Source organism: Zalophus californianus, chromosome 5 (genome assembly GCF_009762305.2).
Source record: "Zalophus californianus isolate mZalCal1 chromosome 5, mZalCal1.pri.v2, whole genome shotgun sequence".
In the NCBI taxonomy this organism is placed as follows: Eukaryota; Metazoa; Chordata; class Mammalia; order Carnivora; family Otariidae; genus Zalophus; species Zalophus californianus.
The window spans coordinates 142597182-142624031 of record NC_045599.1 but is presented as its reverse complement, the minus strand read 5'-3'; the positions used below and the strand labels follow the sequence as shown (position 1 = coordinate 142624031).

Here is a 26850-nt window from a genome sequence, read left to right as displayed (position 1 = left end):
TTTTTAAGGCTTCAAAAGATTTAAGAAAATAACAAGCATAGTGAATGATCTTCTTCCTCATTCCATTTCTTAAAGTGTAAAACGTTTTATTCCATTCCACGGGGGTGATACCCTAGAGTCAAGTACTCAGGAAAAGGCCAACCTCAGTGTCCAAGGTCACCGGTTTTCCGTTTGTAAAGTAATGCCTCATAACTGCATGGATTTGGTGAGTGCCACCTTTTCCTAAGCTTTTTTAATCTCTCTTTTTTCCTCCTGAAAAATCGTCACTTCAGGGTTGACTAGATTTTTGAGATCCAGTGAGAAGATGCATTTGGATATATTTTCTGTAAAGCATTTTGGTTATTTGAGGAAGGCTTCCCCTCACATTTCTTTTAAAAATGTGTTGTTGTTTTTGTTAATTGCTGCTGGTATTTACTTCGACTTGAAGTCACTTCAAGGTTGCGCACAGAGATTCTGACACCAGCATGGTTCCAGAGTCTGGCCATAGGCTGGCTCTCCCCCAGACCAGCCAGGCTTTACCCCTTCCACAGCCGCTGACTTTGCTCTTGACACAGCTCCCCAGATGGGTGTCATTTGTCCCAAAGTCTGACCAGGTCAAATACGTAGTGATTCGGGTGCATGCACGCACACACTGACACGGAGTTGTACTTGCATTCAGTCAAACTAATACATTCTTTTGTCAGGATTCGTTTTTAATTTCCTTTAAAACCTTTCATAGCTTTTGTTTATCAAGAGAGTGGATGAAAATAATTTTAAAAATTCTGTCTTCTGAGCCCTGTGATATTTTAAGTGATGATGACATTTGCAGTCTGTGATGATGACACTGGCCTTTAGCATTGGTAACTTGCGGTTTTTGGAGGGAACAGTACATCTTGAGAAGAGTGTCTCTGGGAACAGCTCAGGTTGGGGCCCGCTTTGAAAGGTGTGTGTGTGAGAGATGGGACCTCGGCCTCCAACAGGTCCGCCCTGCAGGTGGTGCATGGGCAGGCACAGCCGGGCGCCCCCCTGCCCGCCACACGCAGCCCGGCTCTGCTGCCAGGACGCTGGGAGGATTCTTTGTGGGCCGTTCAGTCAAACCTGCTGTGTCTCTCTTGTCCTTCAGACTCACTATCCGTCTCCAGTAACGACGCCAGCCCGCCGGCCTCGGTGGCTTCTCTGCAGCCCCACATGATGGGGGCCCAGAGCTCCCCGGGGCCCAAGCGGCCCGGAAACACGCTGCGCAAGTGGCTCACAAGCCCGGTGCGGCGGCTGAGCAGCGGGAAGGCCGACGGGCACGTGAAGAAGCTGGCGCACAAGCACAAGAAGAGCAGGGAGGTCCGCAAGAGCGCCGACGCCGGCTCGCAGAAGGACTCGGACGACAGCGCGGCCACCCCGCAGGACGAGACCGTCGAAGAGGTCAGAGCCCCACTCGGCTGGAGCCCGTTCACCGGGCAGGGCCACTCACCGGGCCCGCCGGTTTCCCCTGCAGTCGTAGGAATAGCTGCGTCTCGTGAGCACACTCTTTTGGTTCCGTTTCTGTAGGTCCCTGGGACTGTCTGCTCCTTAAATCCCTTGTCAGCAGACTGTTGGGATCGGTGGGGACAGGTTGTCCCCACAGCAGCTCCACGTTAACATGGTCAGGACCCGTGGTGGCTTCTGAGAAAGAGCTCGGAGGACAGTGAGCCTCTGCGCCCCTCCCCCCTGCTCGGTCCCCCAGGTATGGGCACCCCCAGGCCTGCTAGAAGGAAGGGGGTGCTGTGCTACCTTAGCCCTTCTGTCCACGTGCCACAGACAAGCCGGGGGTGCCGTTCGGTGCTGCAGGCCTAAGCAGTCCCTAAACCGTGGCGCAACCCTGTGCAGGCAAAGCACCAACTTCAGACATGGAAGGACTGGAGGAGCGTGTGCATCCTCCCCCATACTCCTACTCCTGTCTGTGCTCAGTAGGAAGCACCCAGTGCATTCAGTTCGCTAACCAATAAATGCTGGATTATTGCCATGTCATTGAAGATAAAGGTCTATTGATCAGCCAGGAATTTTTTTAAGTTTCTTTTTGTTTGGGGTTGGGGAGCTTTAAATGATACTGCAAGGAACAGAGTTCCTCCATGATCCCAGGCTGGCTCTGTCAGTGAGGGACCCTCAGAGTTTTTAACTGAGACCACCCCCCCAGCCCTGCCCAGCTCCCTCAAAAAGAAAAAGGCAGACAGAATGGATAAGATTTGTATCGTTTAATTTATTTTGCAGACATCGGTTTTCTGCTGCTCTTTTCCTGGGCATATTTTGCCCTGGGTTTTCACTAGAGTATGTGGTTTATTATGTCCTCATCTGTCTTTTCTACATCTGTGTCCTCTTAGTGGAAATAAAACTGACAATTTTTCTAAAAGTGAAAGCAGAGTAAAATTGAGGTGAGACTAAATTCAGATTCTCCCTGTGCATTTAGAGTTACATTGTTCTTTATGCCATTATAATTTCAGTGAATTTTATTCTAGCAAGGTACCAAAAATTAAGGCAGACCAGAGGAACTGAATTGACCTGAGAGTTACTAACGGTTCAGAGTTCTGAACTGACCCGGGGTGGGGGCTTGGGGGTTGAAGATGAGAGGTGTTCAAAGCCTAGTGGGTAATGTTGGCAGAGACCCCTTCAGAAGACACGCGCGGTGGCCCTTCCGTCATCCAGGTCGGCAAGTGAAGTAGCTGGGTTGCAGGAAGGGGATGAGCAGTTACTGTCAGGTGGGAAGAGCTTGCTGCTGATTTCTGTCCTCCCCATTCCTGTCCCAGCTACACTTTCCCAGTGAACCCCTTAGGGCTCCTTGCTGTGATCTGACCTTGACAGTCGGGCCTAGCATATAAGGAGCAAACGTTGGTTTGATTTCAGAGAGGCCGGAACGAGGGCCTGAGCAGTGGCACGCTCTCGAAGTCCTCATCGTCGGGCATGCAGAGCTGCGGGGAGGAAGAAGGGGAGGAGGGGGCCGATGCCGTGCCTCTGCCCCCGCCCATGGCCATCCAGCAACACAGCCTGCTCCAGCCAGATTCACAGGACGACAAGGTGAGCGGCCCACGCCACTGCAGCCCAGCCTCGCTGCGGCAGCTGGTGGCTCCAGGGCTGTGAACAGCCACCTGGAAAATGTGCTGCCCATTTTCACCCCAAAAGTACAAATAGCAAAGTCAATTTAGACCAGGCAGTAGGCCAATATGTGTAGTTTCTCATACTTGTATGAAACTACTTGTATAAATACGTTCAGTGCATTTTTAATGATGCTTCAGTAACTGTTACTTTTAAAGTAACTTTATTTTCTGTGTACCGTGCCGCCCGGGGTCCCTGAGAGAGGAGTCCGAGAAATCACGCGCAGTCTTGGTGACTGCGTCCCTGCGCGGACGTTAGGCCATCTTGCTCCCCCTGCGAGGTGTTTTTGCACACGGGCATTGTCTTCAGCTGGGATTGTACCCCTGCCCAGTCCCTCTGTCCAGCGTGCCTGACGTTAGCGTTTAGGATCAGCTGGGATGTGGGGATAGGTGTCAAGGTGTAGGGATCAGTTCAAAACCCTAAGTCTCCTCTTTGGGTGTATGTGGAGGCTTCAAACCAGGCTTGGGTTTTTGTTTGTTTAGATCTAAAACTGTTTTTTGTGCGCCCCAGTTGTAGAGCCCTAAACTGTCCAGGAGAAACCTGGTAACTGGCTTGCACATCCTCTTGCATTCTGGCCCAGGTGTTGCAAACCATGCTATGAAGTCATTGCTAGAGGGGTGCCTTGGTTTTTTGTTTTTTGGTTCTTTTTGTTTTTTGGGGGGGGCAGTAACTACGCTTTCTGAATAAAATAGATGTTTTCATCATTTTTGCCCATTCTTCCTCTTTTTTCCTTCCCTGACTCCCTCCTCAGTGCTAACACGGTCATTTGCTGGATTATCTGTGTTTTATGACCTGGACTCTGCCCCGGCCCAGTGATGGGCAGCTGTGAGGCCGAGGCAAACCATGAGTTAGTCTTAACGTGGGCGGCCACCTCCCACCTCCTGGGAGCCCACCTCCTCCCCTGTTGTGGCACTGAGTGCCCAGCCAGGGCACTGTGGGGCTCGGCTAGAGAGTGTGGCTTGGGTTGGAGCCTGGAGTTTGGAGGCATGTGAGGTGCAGGCAGGCGCTGAGGGAGCTGAGGTGAGGTGAGGTGACAGAGGGCCTCACCCCCCTGCACAGAGCGGACTTGCCAGGAAGTGGGAACATGTCATTTCTCAGACAATTCCTAAACTATTTTGTGGCATCCCAAGCTGTACCTTCCTTGAAAGCAGGAAACTGAAATTTCGTAAATCTGGATGGTTAGTCAAAGGGAGATGTGGGGCCTGGTTGACTTACTCCCCCAGTAAGAGTGTTTTTCTCCATGTAAGGAGTGGATTGCGCTGTATACTTCAGTGGCTGAAATCATTTGTTGGTTATCGTGTTACCTCATTGGATATTATCAGTAGCAGCTCTTCATTTACAAAAATCTGTAGTGATATTCCCAGAGAGTATATTATCTTGTGACTAATATTTTGTTTTGTTCTGTTTTCTCTTTTTGTAAACTTTCACTGCAGCATTACGTTGATTTGTGTTCTGTGTCTGTTTTGGCTCAGTTTCCTTACCTCTCCATTTGAATATCTTTGTTTTCTTCACCCCATACTCCAGATTTCATTAGACCAAACCAACATTTGTTTTGCAAATCCCATATCTGGATCCACACGTGTAAAAGCTGTGAATGTACAAACCCGTATTGTCTCCTGTGAGACATGCCTTGTCAGGACAGCTGGCCATGTGTCGCATGCATCTCTGCTGTCCTTAATATGAAGCGAGGTTCATATTACACCCCTCTTCTAGTTTCCAGTTAACTGATGGCACAAGTAATCTGCAAACACATCGTGTTTGCTAATTACTGAAACTTGAATTCAGCAGCCCCTCCTTCAAATTCCTTACCTGTCAAACCCCTGTACACCCTGATTCTAGCCGTAAATGGCATCTCATGGCTTGTGAGGCCACAGATCTTCTGTACTCTGCACTAATCATTGGGGAAATGGATGGCACAGAAAATGGTGAGCTTGTCCCCCCTCTTCCCTGTCTGGTCAGTGCACCCCCGGTTCCTTTCCTTTTCTTTCTTTTAACCCCATAAACACAGGCGAGCCATTTTTAGTATCCTGTTTGGTTTCCTGATTATTTGAGGATCACTCATTAGACCCTAAGCCTTTCATTCTTGCGTTGATCAGATTCTGTGTTTTTTCCTCCTCAGCCACTTGCCTGTAGCTGGCAGTTGCAAAAATGACAGTTAGCAACCTCCCGCGCCCAGTCACCTCTTTGAAAAACATTATGATGTTACATGACTGAGGATTAAAAACAGACTTTGTCTGCTTACCACATGTATCCCAGACAGGTTTTATTTAGTATTTCATGTCAGAATATTGTAAATTTAAAAGGATGACTTTAAATAAATGCAAACAAAGACAAACTTGTGGTCTTTTTGTCTGGAATTACTTTGAAAAAGAGATTGAGCTTGCAGGAGAATTTGCTGTCTGTCCAGTGACTAACATGAGGCATTCCCCTCCCCCTTCTTTTTCTCTTCACTTCTTCCGCAGGCCTCGTCTCGGCTATTAGTCCGCCCCACCAGCTCCGAAACTCCGAGCGCAGCCGAGCTTGTGAGTGCAATTGAAGAACTCGTGAAAAGCAAGATGGTAAGGCTTCCCAGAGAAAGTCTGAGGTTCGGAAGCTGTGGTAACGGCTGCTTGCAGATGGATGTGCCCCTGTTCATGTCATGCTCCAATCTGCAGAATGTGCCTGTGGCAGGTTACACAGGTGGAGTCCCCAAGACCACCCTCATTCCTGACCAGCTGCACGTTTGGGGGTACCCAGCATCACCCTCAGGTTCAAGAATTCGCTTGAAGGACTCACAGAACTCAGAAAAGGTGTGATACCCCTAGTTGTGGTTTCTACTGTGAAAGGGCAGATTAAAATCAGCCAGGAAAGAGGTGCGTGGGGCAGGGTGCAGGGAGGGCTCCAGGGTCAAGCTTCCAGCTGTCCTCTCCCAGTGGAGTCATGCAGAGCACTGACTTCTCCTGACCATGATGTGTGACATTGTTGTGCATCACATATGTAGAGTCTGGCCAACAGGGGACACTAACCTGCGCCTCGGTGTTCAGAGCTTTTATTTGAGCTCAGTCACATTCACAAGATTGCCTGCTGGCATGGCTCCCCTTTGTCTCCTGCCCCTCCAGAAATCAAGATACCACGTGGCCCAAAGCCCCCACCAGGAGTCACACTGTCGGCATGGACTGTCTGTCTTGGCCCAAGGCGCCTAGGTAAATAGACATGCCTATCAGGCAGGACATCCAGGGGGGTCAGAGGCACCTTCCAGGAACCAGGATTAATCCGTTCCTGCATCTACATTGACTGCAATGCTAGCACCATTTTAGCAGGTGTGGTCAGTTCTGCTCATGTCCACAGGGTTGCCCACGGTCAGTGGCACACACCCATAGCTTGATAGTTCCTTTCGAGGTCTCTGAGATCTTTCGTTTGGATTTGCAGTATATAAGAGAGAAGAGCTTGCACTGTTACGTGAGGGCTTTCTTTTCTTAGTGACCTCTGTATTTCCAGTTGGTCAACATGGATTCATTTAATAAAAGCTCCAAAATCAAAATACTGATTTGAAGTTAGATAGGTGTACATTGCTTCTAACTGATTCAAATCAATTAATTTCTGTGTTTCTTCAGTTTTCCTAACTGTGAGATGGGAAAACCATTAATGGTAACAACCCTTACATTTGTTGTATATCTTACAACTCCCATGAAGTTACTTAACATCTTTTAAAAGTCACCCCTCCGAAAATAAAAATCCTCCAGCCTCTCCCACCAGTCCCTCTTCCAGAGGTAACCACTGTGATCAGTTTGGTTTGTTTCCCTCCAGACATTTTCTTTGCAGGTACAAACATATATGGGGAGGGGAGAGTGCTTGTCCATGCTCTGTTTTTCAAAATGGATTCATTCCGTTTTTAAGATTCTAAGACTTAATAAATCTTGAGGAGCTTCTCACATCAGTACATAAGGTTTCCCTCATTCCTTGTAATAGCTGTACAATATTCCATAGCGTGGATGCAGTGATAATCTACTGAGGGATTACTCTATACCAGGCACTATTCTATGCCTATATTAACTTATCAGGAGCCCAACGAAGTAAGTACACATTACTGTCATTTTATTTTACAGATGACAGAACTGAAGCTACAGAGTTTAAAAACTTAACCAGCCAGTAAGGGGCAGAGACCTGATTATACTATATAATTTATTTAAAAAAATAAAATAAAATTGTGTTCAGTTTTGCACTATTGTAAACCCCCATGTTGGTTGTATGTGTGTGGTTAGATCTGTAGAGTAAATTTCTAGGACTGGAATTGCCAGATCAAAGAGTATCTTTTTCAAGTTAGAAATTTATCTTCCTTCCAATAAGCATTAACTGGATAACGTTGTATCATCCCCATTTCTTCTACCCCTGGACAGATTCTGATTAATCATCTGATCTTTTTTTTTTTTTTAATCATCTGATCATTCTACCCATCAGAGACAGCAAGAGAAACTGTCAGCCTGTCTGTCTGTGCGTACCACTGACCCTGGACACACGAGAGAGACTGGAATTGACCACATTTGCTCTGAAACTGTGGTTGACTCAGCCAAATAGGAGTTGTATCAGGAAAAATTCAGACTGTTCCACTCTGCCATAACTGGAATTTCTTCCCAGGTAGTCATGCTCTGAAAGTGGCACGATGGGCTTGGAAGTTAGACAGGAAAGTTGCTAATACTTGGTAGAAAACCTAAGAACCTGACTCCACTGGTCGAGAGTTTGGGATCATTTCAGTTTGAACTAAGCTGAACCACATCCTGGCTGTCTCTTTCAGACTACTTGATTGGTGGTCTAAACAAAGGATACTTAAATTGTACGCTGCGAGCTTTCAGGCATCCTTAAACATTTTAAAAACAGTCATTTATACTCCTCAATTATATGATCATTAAAATCATTCTGTCTAATAATTGAAATAGTTTTCCCAAGCAAGGTTATGAGGTGCCCTTTGTCAGCCTGCTCGTCATCATTCTGCCAGTGTTGGAATTGCGTTCCATTCAGAGTGGGCTGAGATTCATTTGTCATTAAATCACATGGACTTGAAATGGAGAGGCATTCTAGGACATGGTTTCTTTAGCTCTTACTGCTTCATTCCTTCCTTTCAGTTCCAAGGCGTTAAACTTTACCAGTTGAAACTCAGTTCTTTCTGCTCAGGTTTCTCCTTCAGTTAACAGGCATAAAGCTCTTGGCATCGTGGAAAGGGCATAGGTTTCAGAGTCAGATACACTCGTGTTCAAACGCTGCTGCTTACACTCGGGCTCTCCGAGCCTGTGTCCTTCAGCTGTAAACTCGGCATAAGGACTATTTGCTAAGCTCCCAGCAAGGTTCCATCCACGTGGGCAGTCACTAGTGCTTGCGTATTTGTGCTGTTGGAGGACCGTGTTTATGTTCTTCATGCCGGACTCATCCCATCCTCATTGTCTGTGGAATGTAATCTAGATTCTGCCCTCTTTTTCTGGCTCAAGGGAAACGTTGCTCTGTGTTGATTTCCTGTCACTAATGCTCTGAGGTCAGAGGAGAACTGCTGTTTGTCAGTGAAAACTCTGAATCATTTTACTCTCTTTTCACCTGTCCTGCACATGTGACCCCAAGTTCCTCCTGCACGTTTACCATGTGCTGTAGGTCCCTGGTCATCTGCATTCGTTTTCTTGTGGGTGACCTCTCAGACTCTAGGGCCTTCATAGTAGAATTCGTACACTGAGTTGGTTGTCCTTCAAAAGCTACATACTAACTTACTGGCCTGGGAAGAAGTTGTTCAACTGTTACATAGTATGATATTTGGGGAACTGAACCTCCTAACCCTAAAACCTGCAGAGTCCATCTGAAAAATAAAACCACCCTGGGAACTAGTTCCTGGGGTTCACTCTTCTCCCTTACCACCACACCCCGGGTCCAAGCGCTGTGGGAAACATGGTGCGTCTTTCCCGAGCGCTGGCAGCCCACAGCCACAGTGACCGTTTGCTCTTGACTTTGGGGTTTTCTCTGCTTCGTTGATCTAAATAGAAAGGGAGACATGAGAAAAAACGAATAAACATCTACCTCAACATACTAGAAAAACAACAGAAATAATGAGTTGAGAAATAGAAAAACAGAATAATAAATAAAACCAAAAATTTGTTCTTTGAATAAGTAATAAACATCAGGTAATCTCAAGAAAATAGAAAGGGAAGCACAATTTCACTAAACAAGGAGTTATATGGGAGGGGCAAACTAAAGAAGTTAAAAATAATCATAACACTTTTTTTGAGGTCTTTGAAAGTAAATTGGAGAACCTGGATGAAACGGGCAGTTTCCTAAGAAAATACAGTTTACCAAAACTAACCTTAGAAGAGATGGATTATCTGTGCAGATTCCTCATCCAAGGAATAGAGCAAGTTGACAAGAACCTGCCCACAGAACACCACCAAAGCCACAGGACTTCACAAGTAATTCACCCGAATCTGTGAAGTCCCAGGAATTCTCATTCCACGAGGCTTGTGCGGTCCGCGCCTCCCGTCCACACCCTTGGCGGTCCAGACAGCCATCCCACCAGCTGACACCAACGAAGTCCACTGCTTGGCCTCCTTGCTCGCTGCTCTGTGTGAAGGGACATCTGGAGACATCTTTATTTTCTTTCTTTTTTTATCACCCTTGAAATGAACAGAACTGAGTCTAATGAGCATCAGTTGCTTCCTCACAAATCTAGACCCAAGACAGTGCAGAGCATCCTCCCCTCCTCCTCCGGACCCCAGTCTCCCGTCGAAGAGCTCCGTGATCCACGAGCACCAAGCAAGCCCATGCGGCTTCCTGCAAAGTGTTTGCTTCCAGTAAAGGCCAATAGCTAATTATTTCAAAATAAGAGTGCTATTTTCTCATCAAACCCCGTTCCCTGACTGTCTTTCACAAATAAGTGCAGCAGTTGGTGTGTTTCCATGCTCCATGGGTTTGGTGAACAAAACTACATGCACAGACTTTGTGTCCTCAAAGCTGTGCTTAGTGACGACGTCAGCATTGGTCCATGCTCTTTAAGGGGAAACAATTGGACAAGCATTAGAGGTTTTGATTTGATGTGAAATATTAAGTGTTCTTGCAGTTTGTATTGAGCTTTTTGTTTGAAGATAAGTTAATCACATTTTCCCAGTTCCCGTCCAGATAAATACTTCTTGATCATACCTGTCATCCAGCTGGGTGTTTTGAAAATTTTGAAAGAACTATAACCCATACCCCTTGGAGCTTTGGGAATTCAGGTTAAGAAACACAGTTAATATGTACCAACTAGAAAGTAAGCAGTCGCTAATCATTGTCACATTAGTCCAGGGACAGAAGTCAGTATTCATCTTAGATGTGTTGAACACCTGCAAAGCTTCATTCCAGGGTCTGCAGGGAATACAACACTGAAGACAGTCACTCATGGAAACTCAACTCCAGTGGAGGAGAGGGAATTTAGGATATGTCACCGAGGCAGCATGACAAGTGCTTCCTACCGAAGAGAGGAAGGACGTTGCAAGTATCCAGAGAGAGAGCTCCATTCAGCTGGGCAATGTGTGTGTACTGAGGGAGGAGTCAAGGCTTCACGGGTAATCAAGAATAGTCCCCACCCTTTTTAAACTAAAATAGAGATCGCTGACATTGCTGCGTAGCCCACCAGCAGGGGATACAGGTGATGTGCCCGGGGTAGGCTGGCCTGATGGAGGGGGTTCCACACGCTTCTGAAACGGCCCTGCTGTCATACGGCAGGAATATAACTGCGAAAAGATGGCTACGTGGGGAATGCCTTAGACACCCAGAAATGGGGGCGGCGCTGTGATGGAGACAAGTTGGGTTATTTCTAACTATCTGGTGACAAGGAGTAGACTTTATTAATGCGTATAAATGCACTGTCCTTTTTGGTCTAACGTACCTCGTTTATCAAGCTACTCTTGCTCAATATTTGTGTTAATAGTGGAGGTTTTTGTTACGAATACCGTGTGACATCACAAACATAGATCTTCTGATTTTACCATCAGGACTTCTGTCCTTTCTGACTTACCTACGTTTTCTAATCCTAATTCCAGCCTCCTGGACTGTAGGCGGGAAACGTGACTGGTGGTCTGGTTTTCTTTCAGGCACTGGAGGACCGCCCCAGCTCGCTCCTTGTTGACCAGGGAGACAGTAGCAGCCCCTCCTTCAACCCTTCGGACAACTCCCTCCTGTCCTCCTCGTCACCCATTGATGAGATGGAAGAGAGGAAGTCCAGCTCTCTAAAGAGACGGCAGTAAGAGACGTTTCCATGTCAGCACTGGCCAGCTTTCCTCCTGTCTCTGTCACCTTCACAGATGTGACAGGGGTCCGTCTCTGGATGCGCGCAACGAGTAGCCCCAGGGTTGCTCCTGGAGTAGTTGCATATGTCTTTGAGAATCTCTCAGAGCCTCAGAAGGGTGCAGGGAGCCATAGCTGCACAGTTTGTTTTTTTTAAGAGTTTGGAAATTGTTTGTTTATTTATTTATTTAATTTATTTTGAGTAAGCTCTACACCTGAGCGTGAGGCTCAAACTCATGACCCCAAGATCAAGAGGGCCTGCTCTGTATTGACTGAGCCAGCCAAGCGCTCCCCCATAGCTGCAGTTTTTGTTATTTGTGTGTTCTACTTTATTTATAAATAAGAATGATACAAGAATATCTTCTGTCACTTCTACTGAGAAACTCCTGTGCTTTCTATTATATACGGACTTGTGAAGGAAAGAAGGCAAAATCAGATACAGTCCCGAAAACTTGAATATTTTTTTTAACATAACCTTAGTGATAGTGTTTCTCAGTTCCAGTGAAGCCACTTACGGTGAAAAAAGAGAACCCTGGGAAATATTACAAAAGGTTTTAACCTTGCCTTTGGAGAAGAGGAAATTCTTGTGTGTAGGGAGACTCGGTTTTACTGAGTGCTCTACCCCGACACTCGGGATCCTAGGATGATGGCAGGCTCACGGAGAGGCCCGGCCAGTGTTGGCTGAATTGGATGGATGCGCAGACCAACAGACCTTTTCAGGCCAGCTGAGGTGGTTTGCTGTTCTGATCAACTGATTGTCTTCTCTTATCAGAGAGGCCTTGCAGACAGTTATGAGCCTTCGGAAACACTTCTGGATGAGTGATCAGACCCGAAGCTTTAAACATCTGAGTTACAGTTTCTTCTCGTAGGTCCAGTGAAGCTTAAAATGACTTAATCATTTAAAAACAGAACAAAACAAACTTGCTCCTTTTACTGTTATGCCTTTATAACAGAGTTGTGTCCCAGCCTCTCTTGATTGTCCACATGTGTGACCACAGTCTACAGCTCTTGTGGGTTACGCACATGAACCCGTGAGTGATCTGGGGCACTCGGGAATTGGAGACCCAGTTGTGCAGGTGTGATATGTTCCAGTACAGTCCCAGTGGGAGCCTCACCTGACAAAAGCAAAGTGCTAAAGAATTCATTCAGAAAATGAAAAGCGTTTGGATTGTAAACACTCGTTTTTCCCTCTCTTTCCAGCTATGTTTTGCAAGAACTAGTGGAGACAGAGCGTGACTACGTGCGGGACCTTGGCTGTGTGGTTGAGGTATATGTTTTCAGAGATTTAATAACCTGTATCAGCCCCAAGAGTTGTGAAGGGAGTATCATGTTTGACAGTTCAACACTGATAACTTCTCAAAAGCTTTAAAAACATTTTGACGTTCCCCCCCTCCCCGAAAGAAAACCAAGTTTCAGGAAAATGAAATTTAGCCAATTATCTTCATCTATATTCACTTTTAACTGCTTCTTTTTCACGTGGTATATCTTTGACATGATCACTTTTTTTTTACAATTAAGTTTTTAAATTATCATATCCAGCCATTGTATTTATGACATGGGAATCCTGCCTTTGATTATTTACAAACATGGATATCATCGCAGAAATGAGAACATCGTTGGTTGAAGAAGAAGTCAGTGTGGCCAACTTTGGCTTCAGTTCCATCCTGAATCCACCTGGGTTCAGAGCTGGTCTGTGCCAAAGCAGGCCATTTGCTTATACTTTCCACAGAACAAATACATCACCATCTTCATGGCCCTGAGGTTGCTGCACACAGTGTAGCAGCCATAATAGAACCATGGCCTTTCATACTGCATCAAGGGCCCTCTCCAGGCTTTTCCCTGGCATTAAAGCTCAGGGCATAATCATATTTATAAACTCATCAAAAAGCTGTTTTTATACGGTATATCTGTATATACAGTATATACGAATACAGTTTTACCACTTATTCTTTCGGCTTCACAGATTTATCTAGGACAGTACTTTTGGGGTGTTCATTCCATTAAAAGTAACAGCTTTCACAGTTAATCGTGTAACAAGATTTAGCATGCTTGATGCCTCTGCAATTTAAGTAACTTGAATTACTTAAGAGATAAGTGTATAGGCTGAATCCCACTCAAGATAAGTTGTAAATGACATTTTAGCAACACATTTAATCAACTGTTATTAAAAAATCAATTTGTGGAAAGAATATTATTAAATTCTTATTTAACAAATTATGTAAATAATCCAAAAAGAAAAGGAAATCTGTTTATGTTCTTATGCTAAGAACAGAGAAAATATATTTCTGGCCAAATAGTTAATGTTTACAAGCTGCTAAGATGATTTGTTTTATGAAACCATTTACATTTAAATGTCTTCAGTTCCTTCAGTTCCTTCAGATCCTTCAGATCCTTTGGATCTACGAATGCCACCAGCTCAAGGAGAGAAAATCATGGCAGTGTGTGTGACCATACAGTCCAAGTGCCAGTGCAGGACTCTTTCCTACGGGGCTTTTTATCTGTTTTTAAAGAAATACTGGGTTATGAGACAGCACATGTGTCTGTTTTGTTCTTTATGACTGTTAGTCCGTAAGTCATTACTTGATCCACTTATGTCAGTGAAGCAAACTTATGCTTAAATATTCAATTATAGGGCTACATGGCTCTTATGAAAGAAGATGGTGTTCCCGACGACATGAAAGGAAAGGACAAGATTGTATTTGGCAACATCCATCAGATTTATGACTGGCACAGAGAGTACGTAAGACACTTGCCATGCATGACAGTGTGCACAGCATCATCACTTGCTAAATTGCATTGTGTCAGGCAAATGGGAAAGGAAGTGCAGTGGTTCATCTCCTTTTATTACCTGTGTGGCCTCCCAGAGGTAGCTGGTACAGAGGAAGTACTGATCAGAGCACCTGGGTGGCTCAGTTGGCTAAACGTCTGACTCTTGATTTCAGCTCAGGTCATGATCTCAGGGTCCTGGGATCAAGCCCCACATCAGGCTCCATGCTCAGAGCAGTCTGCTTGAAATTCTCTCTCCCTCTGCCCCTCCCCCTGCTGGTGTACTCTCTCTAAAATAAATAAGTCTTTCAGGGAGTTTTGTGGTAGCATGTCATGGCAGTGGGAAGAGTCTCTTCTGCTTGCTGGTGCATCCAGGGGGCACCCGTGGGTGGGGGTGGCTGGACACACCAGCGCCAAGCCTGACTGCCTGGGTTCAGAGCCCAGTGCTGGCCTTGAGCCATTTGCTTCCCTTCTCTGTGCCTCCGTTCTCCATCTATGCAGTGTGGTTCAGAGTCTTACCCAACCCCCTCATGGGGTTTTTCGTGAAGGGAGACTGAGTTAATGCATGCAAAGCACTTAGAACACCCATCTATGTAGAGTAAGCCTCAGTAAATGTTTCTAAATTAGAATTGCAGCCACCTCTTGAATCTATACAGTTAACTATTAGAGAGTTTTGAAGATACTGTTTTTTCTAACAATTTTAATGGAAACGGTAGACAGGACTGCACATGAAAATCACATTTGACCGCAGCACCTTGTCACACCCATCCTAACCAGGAGAAGCTTCACGTGGGGGCTGGTGCTACAGCACATCAGCCCCTTCAGGTCACCTTACTCCAAATTTTAAAAAATCTGTAATCATCTGCGGATTGCTTAATGCCAGCCACTGATATTGTCGTGGAGTATTCCAGCGGCCCTATGCTGTTCCTGTGATCTGTACAGGGCGCCTACTTTACTGTCTTTACGTGCCTTGCTGTCCCCATGGCCTGGAGTATGCTCCCGTCCCCTTCAAAGCCCAGGTCAAATGATCACTCTCCATTAGGCCTCATCACTCCGATCAGATGTGCTCCGTCCTCCTTGCAGGTAGCATATGTAAATGTGCTTTTGAAACTATGAAGTACTGTGCAGATATGAGGGGTTATCAGGGGGTGTATATAGTAGTGTTTTCTTATTTCTAAATTTATCTCTCCTGATAGAATGTAAAACCCTTGAACCCAGGTACAGGGTCATCATTTTCATATCCCCCTTCATGTCTAATTCAGTCAGACTCGTAGATAAATGAAGGGCCAACTTCAGACACAGCCTGACTGATAGCTCTATTGATTGTAGACTAATTTGTGAACCTAATTTTAGAAAGGGATATTTGGTGCTCCTCTGTAGTCTGCCACCCCTGAGTCCGGTTGTGAAGCCAGGATGGGAAGAGAAGACAGCACACAGTGTTCCTGGGTTGACCAGACAGAGAAGTTGTACCTGGAGGTGGGGCCCGCCACAGTGTGTGCAGAGCTGTAATAAAACCCCAGGTGCTAGAAAATTCAACATAGCCTTAATGAATATGCTGGTTTGTGGGTTAATAAAATACCAGACATAAATATCAATGTAGCTAAGTGATAGCTGAGGTGGGCATGCGTCTTCAAGACTGCAGCCCAGAGGAGATACAGAGCAGTTGTCCCACAGCCCTCGTGTTGCTGTGGTTCTACCGGATTTCTGTCTCGATGGGAACTGATATGCATAACCTAGAGGTTACTTTGGATAATATTTGGGAAAATGTTACAAAACTAGCACAGGTAATATATTCAGTATTTTATATCGATTATTATCCAATTTGAGCCTCTTAAAAATTACCATAAAATATACGAAACTCTAGTTTTCAGAAATAAAAATGACCGGTCATGTTGAAACTTTTATTTTTTCTCTGTATTCAGTCGTCATATGTTACTGCTTGTGTCCTTAAGAAAAATGAGACAAAAATGTTGATTGTCCAAGAGAAGGAAAGGTCGCCAGTCAAGGGATGGTCTCATTCTGCCTTGTCTTTTTCACCTGTGTATCTCTCTTGGTTCCTGTCCTAACAAAATGTTTTCTGTGAACATTGTATTTCTTAAGTATATACTTGACACTTTCCAATTGCTCATGTCACAGCAGACTATTTTGACAAAAATCAGAAGGCCAAATTGGAAACGGCTCTAACATTTCTCTTCTCGTTTCAGCTTTTTTTTAGGAGAGTTGGAGAAGTGCCTTGAAGATCCGGAAAAACTAGGATCCCTTTTTGTTAAACATGTCAGTACAGTAACATTATTTATATTCTGTTCTGATATTATCATGTTTAGTGACTGGTTTTTCAGATTAAAGGAGAACTCACTGGTTGTTTATACAAGTGCTTATGTTAAGAATCAAACCAAACCGTGCAGTGTCAGCAAACTGGAATTAAACCACACTCTTGCACATGAATGATCGGCTTTCCCGGTCACCTAGCCCCCCCAGCTGTGGAGCTCAGCACGGTACAGAGTGGTCAGAAGGGGGACCAGAGGCAAACTTGAAGCAGGAACATTTGGGGATGTCTGTGGGCAGACAGTTCAGTGAAGATGGTGATGTACCTAAACATGCAGTAGGTTTAACGTCGTAGCCAAATACATGTGCGTATCTGAAATAAGTGTGTTAACATTAATGGGTTTTTTAGGGAAAATTCCTGCATTAAAAAAAAAAAAAACTAGTGATAAGAGTTTCTGCATTTTGGCAAATCTCTTTTAATGTCTGCCTTAATGGAACACATATGGATTTTTATATCGGCTTCTGCAATCATTCTGTTGTGGAATGGTTTTTTGGTTAAAATATATGAAAAAAAAAATCCATCCTCATATAGGTAGAGAGTTGGAAAAGAACAAGTATTTTAATACTCTTTTCAGGTAATTATGGGTAGCTTTCTGAGATACCACACCAGAACTTGACCATGTGACACTATCTTAAAGGTTAGCTGCCACATGGAATCTGGAAAGCTCTACAGTGGACTTGTGCCTTACTGTTTGACTGGAAGCATTAAGGCACCTCGCACCTGCAGGCGTCCACCCCTGCACCAGCTTGTGAAATAGTGCTTGGTCAGTTGGAAAATAACTGATTCCCCAGTTTAGACAGATCTTCCAGATGCTGAGACATTTTGTTACACATTATCAAAAAGTCGGATTTGTTAATATGGCCAGCCCTCTCTTTAGGCCAGTGTTTAGGTATTGTCAATTTCACAGTGGCAGATACCTTGTTTTCCAAAATTCTGATCTTTAACTTGAGAGCTCAGAGTTTCATTATCAACAGATACTGCCAGTTTGCCTTGAAACGACAGACTTTTTGTTCATGTTCAAGAAGATGTTTGTCAGATACCCAAGTATAAATGTAGTTTGTGTCCATCCTTCTTTCAAGTAAAAATGGCAGCCCACACAACCCAGCAATTTGGCCCACAGCTCAGTGTCACAAGTGCGCCTGCTTGAGACAACTGTCGTATGCCACAGAAGTGTTATGAGGACCTCTGTTTTGTCACAAGAATGTTAAAAAGACGTACACTCCGTGGCTGAGTTTTCATAAAATGGATTTTTATGACTGCATCCAGAACATTCTGAGGTGAAACTGGCAGTCTTCTGCAAATGTGCAGGGGTGAATATTTGCCAAGGTACCAGCTGGTTTTGCACATCCCTGAGATGGTAGCACAAAGAAAGGGGCAAATTATTTCTTAGCATTAGTCTGAAAATAGTTCTGACCCACTGGATCCCCTGGAAGGCCACAAGGACCCCCAGGGGTGGGTACACCACACTTAGGGGATCACCGGATGAAGGGATGGCTCACTAGGTACGTTTTCCCCTGCCCTCAGCACCTGCAGTCAAAGAGCTTTTTCTTCCCTGCTAAAGCCAGCAAGGCTTCCTAGAGCACTGGGCCATTTGGAGGGGTGGCAGTAATTCTCTGTTCAACGTGAAGAACCGTGTCCTCTCGTTGCCCCTGTATTTGCCAGGTGAAGTGAGGGGTTTGAAATACCTGAGGGGTCAAGGGGGAAAGACTGCCTTCGGAGCCACAAAGCAGAATGCTGACTTAGTCATGCAAATGGAATGTGCTCCCATGGGCCTAAACCAGTTTTGTTTGAAGAAAATTTCTTTTATGAATGTGCTGAAATGTGTATGTGCTCTTATATTCTAATTGAACTTCCGATTGTTTTAACCCCTCTGTTTGCCTTTTTCATTCCTAGGAGAGAAGGTTGCACATGTATATAGTTTATTGTCAAAATAAACCAAAGTCTGAGCACATTGTCTCAGAATACATTGATACCTTTTTTGAGGTAAGACCCAAGAAAGAAACAAAGTATTTCTGAATCTTTTGTTACGGTCCAAAACCTAAAATATCATGTTTCCCAGGAGCTAAGCAATCCTTTCCTATAAACCAGAGAAATGAGTATGAATTCAGTCTATGATTGTGTATCTGTTAACCTTCAGAAGACTGGGGTCATTGTTAAAATAAGGGGTTTTTAAAGCAGTTTTGAACTTAAGGCTCTTTACAGATTCAGAACAACTCATGATCTAAACTCTCAGCCTAAAAATAAAGCATGTGTTTATATGAATAAAAGAAAGCAAGTGAAAGAAGGTCTTTAAACAAGCAAAAGAAAAGGCTGTTTTGAAAAGCACGCTGAAAGGTCAGAAGAGGCTGTTCTGAGAAATGGCGGAGCCCTGGTGTTTGTGCAGCGAGGCCCCTTGCCCCACCCCACGCCTCTCCCACCTTCCGTGCCGGCTGCTTGGCATTTCTGACTGGCACAGGGCTCAGCAATTGTCCTCTGAAAGGCAGCACTTACAGATCTTTCTTTTCTCCCTTAAAACCGCAGGACTTAAAGCAGCGTCTGGGCCACAGGCTGCAGCTCACAGATCTGTTAATCAAACCAGTGCAGAGGATCATGAAGTACCAGCTGCTCCTGAAGGTGAGGGTTTGCTGGGTGCAGACTCGGGGTCGGCAGTTTGTTTGGTGAGAGGACTGGAGAGGTGAGGGGAAGGAAGGGTTGGGCAGGGGAGGGCAATCTTCCTGTAAAAAACCTAAAGCGGTCTTCTGATTTCTGATTTTAAATATTTCAGAGTAAATTTCTTAAAATCTAATAAGGCGCCTTGTACTGTTTTTCTCAATGTTTCGTTTACATCAAGTTCTGAATCAAAATGTCACTTGAACTTTTTTCCCCATCACAGATCTTTGAATGCTAATGGTTTTTCCTCGGCTCTCTCAGCCTTGCCAGTTTTCTCATCTTCCTGGGGTCCTGCGTGAAATTAAAATCTCAGAGCTCAGAAGCCCTTGATTGATTTAAATTCCTAAGCACAATTACAGGCAAAGTCACACAGTTGTCCCATGATGAGAGTGAATGTCGAAATATGTGGAGAGTGCTTCGGATATAAAACTTAGAAGCTGGGCATCCACAGAGCCCAGAGCTGTCTTGGGGTAAAAGACGAGCCGGTACCTGCTTAGATTTGGTTGACTTTGCTCTGCTGTAGCCCGAAATCCTTCCAAGGATATCTTTCCATCGTGTTACCGGGAGAAAGCAATGAGAACATACGGCCGAGATGCCTGGCCTGGCACCGGACACGTCACGAATGAGCAAAAAGGTTAGCTGCTGTTGTAGTCGTCACCCTTACCATGTCCTCTCTGTGCTCCTTGCAGGACTTCCTCAAGTATTCCAAAAAAGCTAGCCTGGATACGTCAGAATTAGAGGTACTTACATCCCCTGCTGGGCCCGCCCCGTGCTGCCGGGCTGCTCACTTAATCCTCCCCACCCCTGTCTCCAGTGTCCCCTGAGCAGCCTGCCCCCCCCCGGGGGGGGAACTGGGGGGAGGCGGGGGGGGGGAGCGGTGAACTGAGGGCGGCAGCTTTCCCGGGGAGCTGACCAGCGGCTCTGCTTTCTCTCCCACCGACAGAGAGCCGTGGAAGTCATGTGCATAGTCCCCAAGCGCTGCAACGACATGATGAATGTGGGGCGGCTGCAAGGATTTGATGTAATGCCGCAGCTCTTGAAACTCGCTCCTCCCGCTTCCCTCCTGCCCTTCGGCCTTCCATTACTTACCTCCACACGTAGAAAGCTGGTCCTTTTTGCCTACTTTCTGTCTCCTCTGTTCTTGAACCTGATTGGTATTTTCTTTCAACTTCTTTTGGTGCATTTGATTTGCTTTTGGAGGCCCTCCCTCTGCTCACAGCCCAGCGCCTGCCGGCAGAAACAGGCGGGACTCTACTCTGTCCCGTGGGCCCTGTGCTGCTGTAGCGGCAGAGCTGCCTTCCCTGGCAGGTGGTGGAAAGCGGGGGGCCCCTGCCCGTCCACCGTCCCTGGGAGCTTGACTGCAGGCTCACTGTGTTCATTGTTTGTCTGCCAAACGGTCCTATGAGTTGCCGGACTATTGATATTACATGTTATCCTCTTAGTATCTTAAAGATACTCAGAATTTGTACAAATTCAACTACTGAGTAAGGAAAGGGGGCACGTTTTTGCTTTTCTCGCCTACTCTTTTACTAGAGAATTAGGGTGTACAGTTCTTGGTGCTGTGGTTCTCAGGAAAGCACACACAGACTCTCCTGGACGGCTTCTGAAAACACGGGTCCCTGTGCATTTCTAATGGTCCTGCCAGGGCACCCGCCGCAGCTGGGCCCAGGGTCTGCGCCTCGAGAACCTGCTCCAGTGTGAACTACACGCTTTCAACCCATTTTGTCTTTGATTGTAACCGAGGCCAGAGACTTACACAGAGTTTGGCAAGAATTTTATCTAGATGGTTATCCCATCTGGGGCTAAGAACTCATTACAATAAATGAAATTTTTAAGCTCTATAAATTAATAGAAGAAAAACATATTCTGTGGGAACAAGGAAAAAATAAAAGAACAAAACAGATATTTTGACTTAGAATGAAATGTTCTCTCCTCTTCCTTTGCCCCCCCCCCCCCTTTTAGGGTAAAATTGTTGCCCAGGGCAAGCTGCTCTTGCAGGACACATTCTTGGTCACAGACCAAGACTCGGGACTTCTGCCTCGCTGTAAAGAGAGGCGGGTTTTCCTTTTTGAGCAGATCGTCATTTTCAGTGAACCACTTGATAAAAAAAAGGGCTTCTCGATGCCAGGATTCCTGTTTAAGAACAGCATCAAGGTAATGGTGTGTCTGTGCTAATGCACGTACCCGTCATGCGGATAAACTGTTTCCTTTTCAGCGATGACATGTCCTGATCCTTTGTTTATTAAATACTTAGAAAATTTCCTAAGATGTTTTAGAACTTTTAAAAGTTCACTCCATCCCTGTACTGCCTGCATTCTGAAGTGGCTGATATAAAAGTGGCTTGCACACATCTCTGTGTGACCGTGATGAGAAGGTTTTGTCTTTGTTAGTTTTTGTGTACCCCCTTTCCTAGGACCGCGTACAACTTTAAGGGCCACAGATTTGGATAACTGTCGTCAGACCAGAGCAGAAAGCTTTCCCGCTGTCTTATTCTCCTCCACTCAATGTGGACACACTGAGCGCTCGGTGCTTGGCATGGGGCCCCGGGGGTAGACCAGACACGCAGTCCGTGCCCTCGAATGGCTTGTTCTCTGATGGGAGAGAAACGCAAGTAACCAGACAAAATAATTGCAAATGGCCCTGAGTCCTGTAAATGGGACAAACCAGGGGCCAGATAGAAAAAAGCAGAGGAGGGGGCTTGAGGTCCCAGCGGAAGGTCCCTGGGAGATGCAGCTTGCCCACCTCTCCTCTCCGTCGCTGCTCCTCCCACCTCTGCGGCCATGCAGGCCCTGAGCTCGGAAGGGAGGTGTGCTTCCCTGTGTTAGGGCCTCCTGCCCTGGGCTACGAGGCTCCCTGTCAGGGACGGGGACGGGAACCCTCGTAGGCCCTCTGAGCCCGAAGGTCTCAGCACACGGTGGGGCACCGCACCGTCCTGCTCCCCGTCAGGCTTCTGTTGGCCACCTGCAGCAGCCTTCCTCCTTCCTCCCGCTCTGGGCCGGGGGAGGCTCTTCGGTGCAGCAGGACCTAGGGAGGCACTCAGGCTGGGCTCCGGGAAGCTGCAGGCCTCTCCTCTCTCCCGCCATCCTCCAGCCCTCCCCACCCCCGCAGGCCGTTGGAGGCCCCCAGGTTGTCACTGCGCCCACCATCCTCTGGATGTCTTACCCGTTCTTCCAGAAGCCTCCTGACAGACTTCTCCACTCCATTCCAGCAGCTTAGAAATTCGATGTTCTTGCTTCTGTAAAACTATCCCACGTGTGATATCACATATAACTTCATAACACATGTCCTATGAATAGTAAAGTTTTTTTAAATAGTCTCCTTTTATTCCTGGGGCAGGAAAGGGAGGGTTACACAAACACTGGCTCATCATAACGGAGTCTGAAATCCGGTAATTCCCAGGCCCATGTTTCTAGTTAATAGTCACATTATTAGTTAAATTCCTGGTAATCCCCTTGTCCCTGAGTTTAGAAAACCATTGAAAAGCTTCAAGATAATGATTTCCAAAGCAGTAAAAATTACAGCTCAAAACTGGTTGTTTCAACTTTGACGTGGGATGAACTTTACACTGCACCTGACCAGTGGGAATAAATGTGCTTTAGTTTTTATTGTCGTAAAATACACATAAATTCACTATCTCAACCATTTTTCCATGTGCAGCTCAGCAGCTTTAAGTACATTCACATTGTTGGGCAGCCATCACCACCCATCCACCTCCGGAACTCTCCTTACCTTGCAAAACCAAAATTTTGTGCTCTGGAAACAACCACTCCCCATCCCCCCTCCCACCAGCCCCTGGCACCCACCATTCCACTCTCTGGCTCTGTGAATATGACCACTCAAGGTACTTACTTCATCTACAAGAAAATCATAACAGTATTTGTCTTCTTGGGACTGTCTTATTTCACTGAGCATTACGTCCTTGAGGTTCATCCGTGCTGTGGCGTATGTCAGCCTATCTTTCCTTTCTAAGGCTGAGTAATACTCCATTACTCATTCCAGAGACCACATTTTCTTTATCCATCCATTAATCAGCTGACACTTGGGTTACTTTCACCTTTTGGCCGTTGTGAATAATGCTTTAATTTTTTTAAGGTGAGTTGCCTTTGCCTGGAGGAAAATGTGGAAAATGATCCGTGTAAATTTGCTCTGACATCGAGGACGGGGGGTGTAGTGGAGACCTTCATTTTGCATTCATCCAGTCCAAGTGTCCGGCAAACATGGATCCATGAAATCAACCAAATTTTAGAAAACCAGCGCAATTTTTTAAATGGTAATGTATGTTCTGTTACTGGGCGTGTGTTTTGCCTGAGGTACACGTTTCTGTTTCTCTTCTCTCTCCTGTTGCATCCTGCTCATTAATGATGAGACATATTTAGCACAGACTGTGTTTCAGGCTCTGTCCTAGTAAGCACTTGTGTATTACTTCAATTCCTTTTCACAACAACCCCTGGTGGCAAGGACCACTGTTAGCCCATTTTAAAGATGAGGAAGCTGAGGCACAGGGTGGATCAGTAAGTTACTTAAAGTCCCACAGATTCTTCCTGGAAGAGTCAAGGTTTCCAGCAGGCCGTCGCCCCCGGCACGTGTCCCACACGCTCTCTCCCACCACTTGTGACTTGGAGCCCTGTCCTGGGAAGGGAATGCTTGAGAAAAACCGAGGCAGCTGACAGAAGTGGCCACAAATACCGTAGACATTCTCCAGTGCACCTTTGAAATCCTCGTTCACTCGCGTTGCTCATCCATAGTCCTGCCTCCATCAGAAAACGCTTATATCTTTCCTTCCCAGCTTCCGTGACATGAGTGATGACAGGGAGCTGCAAAGCACCTTAGGGGCCATGTCTTCTTCACAAGGGGAGTGACCATACTGACTTTACGGTTTAGATAACTCCTTTGACTCATTATGTGGATGACCTAAAACTGCCTGCTTCCCTTTGTTGATGGCCAACTTTGACTCTGCTTCTAACTTGGCCATCATTGAAGAGCTCCGAGAATTCAGCCAGAAGCTAGATAACTCATTTAATGTCTTCCCTTTGTCCTTTTCTCCATGTCCATATTCTCTGTCTGTGCCCCAGTCCAATAGGATGTTGTCATTTCTTTGTCACCATAAAAGCACCTTCACACCTCGCATGGCACTCAAGAGCCAGGAACACAGGCATTCAGTGAAAAATCAAGGGCAAGGCATTTGGGGCCAAGGGGTGGTCAGCTGCCCGGGTGTTAAGCAAGACTGATCGTTTTTTACATCTTTTGTTGGAATTGGATACGTGGGGCTAGTAGGGGCGGGGGGACAGTCCTTGCGAATGTAGAAAAAAGTTTTGCTCCCATAACAGTGAGCCAGTGCAGGCCTCTTTAAGGGTCCTGTGCTGAAGTGATGCATTAAATGCCCATCCATAGCATGCAACTGTTGGGAAATCTCTTTACCATCTTTAAAATGAAATGAACTGCCTCCCAAACTGGAGGCCTGAATAGACCATGCTGTGAAACTTTACTAGACACCCTCAGTCTACACAAAGGACCGATTCCAGAGGATTGAGCACCATCAGGAATGGCATGGGAGCTCTGGGCATGTGACACCCTTCCCTCTTGCCCCTTGTTCCAGTAAGAGGCCATGGCCAGGACAGACTTCGTAAAATGTCATTTGGCTCCACAATGCTTGTTCACACCTGCCTGACGTCTCCCAGGCAGGAAGGGGTTCTGCCTAATTGTATTTCTCAAAGGTTTTAACACTTTAAAATGTTGTGATCCCATTTCCCTGTATCTTCTTTGGCATTTTTCCCTCGGTTTCTTGCAGATGACTACATACAAACTGTATTGTTGGAGTCGAGAGATAGGACAGCTACACACCCCGTCGGGGTCTTTGTGGAGCTCTTTACCTTCCCTCGCCTCTTGTGCCAAATCTGCACAGCAGAGCTGGTCCCCAACACTGCCTTCCTGCGAGCCTGCAGGGAAACCAAGGGATTCTTTAACTCCCAGCCAGGTTCTTCTTTGCCTGACTGCTCTGGGGTTGAAAGAAGACCTTTGTGGCAGCTGGACTGAGCTTTCCCACTCGGTGGGAGCCCTCTGCTGTCTGGGATTCTCCCACACGGGCAGTGAGCCTCTTCCCCTGAGCGGGGATGCAGAAGCTCTGCTTGCTGCTCGCAGGCCGGTGAAGGCCGCGCCACCCTCGTCCTCAGGCGCTCTTGTCCTTCCTCGGCCTTCTCTGCCCACCCCCCCCCCACCACCAGCCACTCACACAGGCACACCCCCGGGTCAGCTGTTCATCAACAGAAGAGTAGCTTTTAAGACCTTTGTCTTTTCCTCTACTGATGGATGGTGTCAATCTGCTGCTTCCAGGGTGGGTGGGAGCTTCGGGGTCGTGACGGTTCGAAGTGGCGTGGATGAGCCTCCACTTGACTGGGGAGGGGGAGCACAGGATGTCCTTTTGATGCCTTCCTGTGCCTTTCTCCTTTGCCTGGTGAGGCTATTTTTTCTTGGTTCCCTGACAGGGCCTCCTCTCTGTCTCCCTTGTTTACAGCCTTGACATCACCCATCGAGTATCAGAGGAACCACAGCGGGGGCGGCGGCGGCGGCGGCGGGGGCAGCGGCGGGGGCGGCGCGCCCAGCAGCGGAGGCGGCAACCCCAGCGGCGGCCCCGGCAGCTGTAGCGGCCTCCCCAGCTCGAGCAGAAGCAGACCCTCCCGGATCCCGCAGCCTGTCAGACACCACTCCCCCGTGCTGGTCTCCTCTGCAGCCTCGAGCCAGGCAGAGGCAGACAAGATGTCAGGTATGTCCGCTCCCGGCCCTGCACCGCCCCTTCCCGGCAGCAGCCCCGCCCCGGAGGCCGGCCCCGGCCAGCCTGGCAGGCGCGCCCCGGGAGAGCCCGAAGGCCCCGAGCAAGACGCGGAGCGCATCCCCAAGATGAAGGTCATTGAGAGCCCCAGGAAGTCCTCGGGGAGTACCGCAGCAGGCGCCGGCCGCGATGCGGACGCCAAGGAGGCGCGGGCCAACCCGGAGGACAGCCGCTCGCGGAGCAGCCTGGGCTCTCTGCCCCTGGGAAAGCCCAGGCCCGGGGCCGTCTCGCCTCTGAACTCTCCTGTGGCCAGCGCGTTCCCTTCTCCAATCGGCAAGGAGCCCTTTCCCCCCAGCAGCCCCCTGCAGAAGGGGGGCTCCTTCTGGAGCTCCATCCCTGCCTCCCCCGCCAGCCGGCCGGGCTCCTTCACCTTCCCGGGGGACAGTGACTCCCTCCAGCGGCAGGCGCAGCGCCACGCGGCCCCCGGCAAGGACACGGACCGCATGAGCACGTGCTCCTCGGCCAGCGAGCAGTCCGTGCAGTCCACCCAGAGCAACGGGGTAAGAACGCCCGGCAGCCTGCGCCCGCCTGCCCCACTGCCTCTGTCCCGCCAGCTCTTCTAAACCTCCCCGTGGCCGCCGCCCTCCTACTAACTCCTGGCCCTCCGGCCGGCCGGCGCCGCCTGCAGTGGTCAGCTCTCCGGCCCGGAGCCCGCGGACCGGGCGCCTTCTAACCCCTCCTGCCGCGGGGACAGCGCTGCTCTCGTCTCTACTAACTCGCTCCTTGCTTTGTGTGTGTCTCCTTAATCCGGGAAGCCAGATCGTTAACCTTCCGAATGCAGCGCCCGTGCGTCTTTTACACTCTCTGACCTGCAGAGTATCTTGGAACTTCCTTTTTACCCCTGCCTTCCTCACACACGTTTTTTTAGAGGGGTCAGTGTCCCTGCTGTTTGCCTCCTATTTAAGTTGGAATC

At 47.2% G+C, this 26850-nt stretch overlaps 1 protein-coding gene across 6 annotated transcripts in view; it reads left to right on the top strand.

Annotated features, from left to right (window-relative positions):
* TRIO (trio Rho guanine nucleotide exchange factor) overlaps positions 1-26850 on the top strand; it is a 222609-nt gene that overhangs the window by 179699 nt on the left and 16060 nt on the right. For 4 of the 6 annotated variants that reach the window (XM_027606767.2, XM_027606766.2, XM_027606770.2 and 1 more), the window contains 14 exons: positions 1103-1395; positions 2851-3021; positions 5562-5657; positions 11178-11326; positions 12571-12637; positions 14003-14106; positions 16341-16410; positions 18356-18445; positions 18983-19075; positions 19801-19851; positions 20055-20132; positions 21074-21265; positions 23204-23381; positions 25623-26437. In XM_027606767.2, coding sequence (XP_027462568.2) covers positions 1103-1395; positions 2851-3021; positions 5562-5657; positions 11178-11326; positions 12571-12637; positions 14003-14106; positions 16341-16410; positions 18356-18445; positions 18983-19075; positions 19801-19851; positions 20055-20132; positions 21074-21265; positions 23204-23381; positions 25623-26437 — 2447 coding nt within the window. The remainder of the gene's footprint in view (positions 1-1102; positions 1396-2850; positions 3022-5561; positions 5658-11177; positions 11327-12570; positions 12638-14002; positions 14107-16340; positions 16411-18355; positions 18446-18982; positions 19076-19800; positions 19852-20054; positions 20133-21073; positions 21266-23203; positions 23382-25622; positions 26438-26850) is intronic. The other 2 variants (XM_027606772.2, XM_027606769.2) reach the window with 2 other exon arrangements.